Genomic DNA, 8021 nt, shown 5'->3' with positions numbered 1-8021 from the left:
CTCCCTCCCTCCCTCCCTCCCTCCCTCCCTCCCTCCCCCCCTCTCTCTCTCTCTCTCTCTCTCTCTCTCTCTCTCTCTCTCTCTCTCTCTCTCTCTCTCTCTCTCTCTCTCTCTCTCTCTCTCTCTCTCTCTCTCTCTCTCTCTCTCTCTCTCTCTCTCTCTCTCTCTCTCTCTCTCTCTCTCTCTCTCTCTCTCTCTCTCTCTCTCTCTCTCTCGTCCCCCTCGTCCCCCTCGTCCCCCTCCCCCTCTTATCCTCGCTACTCACCCTGGGGGCCGCCAAGGAACCAGGTTATCCTGGTTTAACTTTCTTGCTCAAGTTGGGGGATACCGTCGCCATATTTCTCAATTAGCTAATGGTGGAGACCGCTGCTTGTTCGCGCCCCGCCCCCCCCTGGTCCTTGTTTAGTGTGTAGTGTGGTACATAATGTTAGGCACTGTATCTTGGCACTCTGGCACTGTATCTTGGCACTGTATCTTGGCACTGGCACTGTCTTGGCACTCTGGCACTGGCACTGTATCTCGGCACTCTGGCACTGTATCTCGGCACTCTGGCACTGTATATCGGCACTCTGGCACTGTATCTCGGCACTCTGGCACTGTATCTCGGCACTCTGGCACTGTATCTTGGCACTCTGGCACTGTATCTTGGCACTGGCACTGTATCTCGGCACTCTGGCACTGTATCTTGGCACTCTGGCACTGTATCTTGGCACTCTGGCACTGTATCTCGGCACTCTGGCACTGTATCTTGGCACTCTGGCACTGTATCTCGGCACTCTGGCACTGTATCTCGGCACTCTGGCACTGTATCTCGGCACTCTGGCACTGTATCTTGGCACTCTGGCACTGTATCTTGGCACTCTGGCACTGTATCTTGGCACTCTGGCACTGTATCTTAGCACTGGCACTGTATCTTGGCACTCTGGCACTGTAGCCTGCACCCAGGGTTCTGTACCCTACAACCTGTCTGTTCATCAAAAACATCTGATTATATAATAGACATTACCTGGAATTGTTCTTGGGGGGGCTGTTCATCAAGAATATATATATATATATATATATATATATATATATATATATATATATATATATATATATATATGATAAAGAACATTACCTGTGATTCTCTCTCTCTCTCTCTCTCTCTCTCTCTCTCTCTCTCTCTCTCTCTCTCTCTCTCTCTCTCTCTCTCTCTCTCTCTCTCTCTCTCTCTCTCGCCAAACGTCCACATACAAGATGTCATTTAGTCCAGGGCGTTGTTGTTGTTAAAGATTCGCTACCTGGAGCAAAGTTCCAAGTAGCACGGGCTATGGTGAGCCCGCAGATAGTTATTTATAGTCCAGGGCGTTGAGAGCACCCATCCATTGAGTGCCTTTGACCCCATCCCTTTCTCCTTCACAGCCTTGTGTCGCTGTGGTCACTAACGAGGCGTGTGGCTAGTACTGTTGTTACTACTGCTAGTCCTCCCCCCCTCCCGCTTCCACTACTCCCACAACCATGCCACCACCACCCTACAACCATGCCTCAACCCCCCTCCCCCCCCCCCCCCCCCACACACACACACAATCATAGCACAAGAACCAGCCACGAACGAACATGCCACAACCACTTGCCTCCAACACACCAACAACCACGCCACAACCCCCCCTACAACCATGCATCCGGCTCAACCACAACCCCATCACCCCCCCTCCCCCCCTCCTCCCCTCCTCCAACACTAATAGCACCTCGTGTTTGCACAATTGATGTCCCCAGACTGGTCATGTATCATATTTGCCAACCTGTTATCAAAGGTAATTCTGAAGCTGTTTAATACGGTGTATCGTGTATTATCTCCCCCCCCCTTTTCTGCCCCCCCCCTCCGTGTCCCCCTCTCACCTCCCTATTCTTTAACTCCTCGCCCCCCTATTCCCCCTCCCTCCCTCACTTCTATCCTTCCATTTCCCTCTCTCCTATTTCTCACTTATCTGTTCTTCCGAATATTTTACTATTTTTTTTACTAGATATATCTAGATATATCTAGTAAAAGATATATCTCTCTATGCCTACTGCTTTGTTCTTTCTTGCCAGGTGTTCTCTATAGGCCTATCTTGGTGTATCTACCTCTTTAGCCACCCCCCCCCCTCTTAACAGCTCTACCACGCAGTTCAACCTATTAATCTCTCAACCTACCCCCCCCCCCTCACCCTGCCAATACCTACCTACCTCCCTCAAAACCCACACCAATACTTGTCTTTCGTTACCTTCTTTTCCTATAAACCTTCTCACCCTCTTCTTTCAATTGCACTCCCCGCTCTCACTCTCTCCTCTCACCCTCCTCTCCTTACCCTCTTCTTTCCCCCTCCTCTCTCACCCTCCTCTCTTACCCTCCTCTCTCACCCTCCTCTCTCACCCTCCTCTCTCACCCCCCTCTCTTACCCCCCAATCTCTTACCCTTTTCTTTCACCCTCTTCTTTCACCCTCCTCTCCTTACCCCTTCTTTCACCCTCCTCTCCTTACCCTCTTGTTTCACCCTCCTCTCCTTACCCTCTTCTTTCACCCTCCTCTCCTTACCCTCTTCTTTCACCCTCCTCTCCTTACCCTCTTCTTTCACCCTCTTCTTTCCCCCTCCTCTCTCACCCTCCTCTCTTACCCTCCTCTCTCACCCTCCTCTCTCACCCTCCTCTCTCACCCCCCTCTCTTACCCCCCAATCTCTTACCCTTTTCTTTCACTCTCTTCTTTCACCCTCCTCTCCTTACCCTCTTCTTTCACCCTCCTCTCCTTACCCTCTTCTTTCACCCTCCTCTCCTTACCCTCTTCTTTCACCCTCCTCTCCTTACCCTCTTCTTTCACCCTCCTCTCCTTACCCTCTTCTTTCACCCTCCTCTCCTTACCCTCTTCTTTCACCCTCTTCTTTCACCCTCATCTCCTTACCCTCTTCTTTCACCCTCTTCTTTCACCCTCTTCTTTCACCCTCTTCTTTCACCCTCTTCTTTCACCCTCTTCTTTCACCCTCCTCTCTTACCCCCCATCTCTTACCCTCTTCTTTCACCCTCTTCTTTCACCCTCTTCTCTCTTCCCCCCTCCTTCCCCCCCCCCCCCCTTGCGTGGGGCTCACGTGTGACGGACCAATAAAACAGCCGCGTGTCTGAAGGTGATGGACCGGCTTGTTTTTCGATAATTCGCCCTAGTCCCGACGGCATTTTTGCTGGGTGCTGTTGCTCGGTTGTTTGGGGGTTTTCACTTTTTTTGTTTGTTTTTTGTCCTGTTTGTTTAGGAAATGTTTTGCTGCTTGTGGAGGGGAGGGGGGGGGGGTTGTTGTTGTTGCTTTGCTGTTTTTGTTGGGATTGTTTTTTTTGTTTGGGGATTTGTGTGTGTGTGTGTGTGTGTGTGTGTGTGTGTGTGTGTGTGTATGTGTGTGTGTGTGTGTGTGTTGGTTGAGGAATGTTTTCTTGGTTCTTTGGTATATTATAATTTATCGTGATTTCTCTCTCTCTCTCTCTCTCTCTCTCTCTCTCTCTCTCTCTCTCTCTCTCTCTCTCTCTCTCTCTCTCTCTCTCTCTCTCTCGCCCTCTCCCCCTCTCCCCCTCCACCCCCTCTACCCCTCCCTCCCCATCTATCTATCTCCCCTTTTCCCCCTCTTTCTCACTCTCCCTCTCTTTCTTTCCCCTCTCTTCTCACACTCCATTTCCCCCTCTCTCCATCTCCGTCTCTCCTCTTCCATGTCGGTGTTTATTGGCACTTGTGTGGCCTCACCTTCCATTCTCTTTGTCCTATCCTCTCTCCCTTCTCCCTGTTATCTCCTCCTCTACCCTCTCCTCTCATTCGCTGTGCGTCATTGGCCTCTGATGCCCTTTTCTCTCCCCCCTACATTTCTTTATCTTCATAACCTCTTCTTCCTCCTTTCGTTAACATCATTTGGTTTGGAAGGGCAGAAGGGAGGGAGGAGAGGGAGAGGAATGAGAGAGAGAAGAAAGGAGTGAGAGAGAGGAGGCGAAGGAGGAGGAGTGAGAATACAAGAGAAGAGGAATAGGAGAGAGAGAGAGAGAGAGAGAGAGAGAGAGAGAGAGAGAGAGAGAGAGAGAGAGAGAGAGAGAACCTACCCTGTCCTACCCTCCAAGCCTGTACGGCCAAGGCAAGCCTACCCTCCAAGCCTGTACGACCAGCCTCTGATGTTGTTACATTATGGAAATGGCCTGGTTACTGCCCAACCAAATTAGCACACTAAACGTTGCTCGATTAAGCAAAGTAGTTTTAAAACGCCGTTGTGTTTAGCGACTCGTTGTTAAATGTTGTTCCAACATGCTGTAGTGGGCTGTGCAGTGTTGCACAGTGTTGTATTTGTGTGTGTGTGCAAGGTTGCCCTGACATGCAGTTTTATGTTAAAATGTTATATTCCCGCTCTATTCTTCAGTCACCAGTAGGAATCACCATGTTTTAACACTTCACAATCACCAGTCACTCCCAACATCACTATTTATAACTCTTCACAACCCCCCCCCCCCCTCTTCGCAACTACAATTTCACTGCCCAACCACTCTCGCCATCAGCAGGTACCTATCTATATCTGTACAACCTTTTCCCCTTTTCATCCATCTATATATATCTATCCATTTCATTTTTTTTAGGGCATCAGTTGTCCCTGTTCACCTTTTCCATTGTCTTTCCTCTCTCTCTCTCTCTCTCTCTCTCTCTCTCTCTCTCTCTCTCTCTCTCTCTCTCTCTCTCTCTCTCTCTCTCTCTCTCTCTCTCTCTCTCTCTCCCTCCCTCCCTCCCCCCTACATTTGTAGCTTTCATTTATTGTCGTTTCGCTGTTTTTATCTGTGTGTGTTTCTCTCACATTCTCCTGTCATTTTTTTGTAGTTGTGATGTTCGTAGATTAATAGTTTTGCTTTCTAGTTTATTTAGTCCCTTCTGTCTCTTTATCTCACACAGAGACAGGCAGAGACAGACGAACAAACGCAGAGAGATACAGAAACACACACACACACACACACACACAGAGGACGAGGGTCCTGATAGCTGAGTGGACAGCTTGACTCGTAATCCTAGGGTCCGGGTTCGATCCCCGGTGATGGCAGAAACAAAATGGGCAGAGTTTTTCACCCTGATGCCCCTGTTACCTAGAAGTAAATAGGTACCTGGGAGTTAGACAGCTGTCACGGGCTGCTTCCTGGTGTGTGTGTGTATGTAGGAAAACAAAATTAGTTAATAGTTAGCAACAGTTGACTGATTGACAGTTGAGAGGCGGGCCGAAAGAGCAGAGCTCAACCCCCGCAAGCACAATTAGGTAAATACAACTAGGTGAATACACACATACATTTGCTGTGTGTGAACGGCCTTTAGAAACTTGTGTAAGGAATCATTCAGAACCTTGTATTCCACGTATGTCAGACCAGTCGTGGAGTATGCGGCTCCAGCATGGAGTCAGTACCTTATCAAGCACCAGACGAAGCTGGAAAAGCAGTCTAGTGTCATACTTGGTACATACAAATGTAGACTTGGTACCTGGTCGATCATGGTACTACCTGGTCGACCCGCTTACCATACCCACCCAGCCACAGCCTGGTACCCAATCTTTTATGTAATTCTGTATTTATTTATATATATTTATTATATTATTTCTGTATTTTATACATTTTCACGCAATTGACACTTATAAACAGACTTTCCGTCCCATATCTCCTCCTAGTTTTCCCCCTGGAACCCTTCCGGTCAATCGATTTGGAACCACATCCCTAGTTAGATGTCCACCCCTCCCCCTCATCTCCCCAGCGACTGTAACAGTTACACAGTCAGTGTTATCTTGTCACAGCGTGACCCAGAGGTGTTTGTAATAACATGATATATTGGCGCTTACTCCTGTTACATGGCTTATGTAGGCACAACGTTATAACTTTACTTTATGATATAGCTTTACTTTATGATATAACTTTACTTTATGATATAGCTTTACTTTATAATATAACTTTACTTTATGATATAGCTTTACTTTATAGCTTTACTTTTCTAAGTAGGCAAAAAATATTGCTTTAAATTTGTTTATTTCATTCTCTCTCTCCCCTCCCACTCTTGTTTCTCTTTCCGTTCCCTCTTCCCCAACTCTCCTTGTCTTCTCTGGTTCATCACCTTCTCCTCCCCCCCCCCTGTTATCATTCAGATATCCCTCACTACCCAAAGGATTTTCTCGCTCCTAACACACAAGAATACCTTGTCACTCCAGCAAGAAACATGACAGGTTGTGATAACAAGAACATATCGAGCAAAGACATGTCAGACCAGTGACGGTGGGTTGTGACCACCCTTCCTCCTGTTTAGAAAATGTCTTTTGTAACGCCGTGGACTTGCGTAACGTAACGGACAATTGGAATCGATAGTTTTTGGTGCAATTCACTTTGCAGAGTCTGGAAAAAATGAAGGTAACAATTAAATGTAAATATTATTAGGCCTAGTGTAGCACATATATATATATATATATATATATATATATATATATATATATATATATATATATATATATATATATATATATATATATAATTGTGTGTGTGTAAATCACGAAAATAAACACGTGATTAAAAATGTGACAGTGTCAGACCACGGAGGAACAGGAATTTCCTTCCTTAATATACGAAAGTACTTAAGGAAATTACTGTTTCAATTTTCCTCCGTGGTCTGACACTCTCATATATATATATATATATATATATATATATATATATATATATATATGTCGTACCTAGTAGCCAGAACTCACTTCTGAGCCTACTATGCAAGGCCCGATTTGCCTAATAAGCCAAGTTTTCATGAATTAATTGCTTTTCGACTACCTAACCTACCTAACCTAACCTAACCTAACTTTTTCGGCTACCTAACCAAACCTAACCTATAAAGATAGGTTAGGTTAGGTTAGGTAGGGTTGGTTAGGTTCGGTCATATATCTACGTTAATTTTAACTCCAATAAAAAAAAATTGACCTCTTACATAATGATATGGGTAGCTTTATCATTTCATAAGAAAAAAAATAGAGAAAATATATTAATTCATGAAAACTTGGCTTATTAGGCAAATCGGGCCTTGCATTGTAGGCTGAAAAGTGAGTTCTGGCTACTAGGTACGACATATATATATATATATATACATATATATATATATATATATATATATATATATATATATATATATATATATATATATATTATTAGGCCTCAGATTAGGAGGTACACAAGGTTAGGGTGTATTAGGCCTATGATGGTTAGCTAAGCATTTTATTTGCAACTTATAACAAAACCAAACTCATTAGTAGCAAATTCTAATTACCTTTTGCGTCAATATATGCACGATAACTCAGATAGTAACTATAGGTACTATCTAAACAAAAGGATGAACCTGGTCTTGATCACCCTATAGTGCTATCTTCCTGTTGACGTGGCTACCTTGTGTAGCTTCCAGGGATCAATGGTCCCGCGGCCCGGTCTCCGACCTGGTCTCCCGGCTGGTGGTTTGGTCAACAAGGCTGTTAGGGAATCGCCTACTGCCCGCACATGACTTCCGGGGGATACCTATTTACTCCTCGGTGAACAGGGGCACTAGGTGAATGGAAACGTGCTTGACCATTTCTGTCCCGGCCAGGGATCGAACCCGGGATAACTATTTGGGAGTCGAGAATAAAGCTTACTGTCTATGGGTAAATCTCATAAGGCATAGTTGCTCCATTAATTACTGACCCCTGTAGGTAGGTTGGGAAGGGGGGGGGGTTAGGGGCATTAAAGAGGGGTAAAGGGAGGGGGGTGTAAATAAGGGGTACTGGCACTCCCCCATGGCACTGGCACCCGGGGGGAAATGTCGTCCCTACAAGCATCACTGTCAACCCATCTTCCCTTCCCTTCTTTCCCCTGCCCTTCCCATTGTCCCTATCCTCTTTCATTCCTCTTTTCCTCCCTTTAGTTTCATTCCCTTCCCTTCTTTCCCCTGCCTCCTTCCCATTGTCCCTATCCTCTTCCATTCCCCCCTTTCCACCCCCTCCCTTAGTTTCCTTTCC

General features: G+C 46.0%; 1 protein-coding gene across 1 annotated transcript; it reads right to left on the bottom strand.

Moving 5' to 3' along the window:
- Nucleotides 1-402: 402 nt before the first annotated feature.
- Nucleotides 403-984, bottom strand: LOC138359842 (protein Daple-like). The gene has a single exon (XM_069319549.1). It carries the CDS (start codon nt 982-984, stop codon nt 403-405), a length of 582 nt encoding a protein of 193 aa, XP_069175650.1.
- Nucleotides 985-8021: the final 7037 nt, after the last annotated feature.

The sequence above is a fragment of the Procambarus clarkii genome, chromosome 93, assembly GCF_040958095.1.
Source record: "Procambarus clarkii isolate CNS0578487 chromosome 93, FALCON_Pclarkii_2.0, whole genome shotgun sequence".
Classification (NCBI taxonomy): Eukaryota; Metazoa; Arthropoda; class Malacostraca; order Decapoda; family Cambaridae; genus Procambarus; species Procambarus clarkii.
This window is presented reverse-complemented; position numbering and strand designations above follow the sequence as displayed.

Bases quoted from the DNA above. Each gene is read 5' to 3' on its own strand.
- LOC138359842 (XM_069319549.1), bottom strand. From the start codon at position 984: ATGTTTTTGATGAACAGACAGGTTGTAGGGTACAGAACCCTGGGTGCA.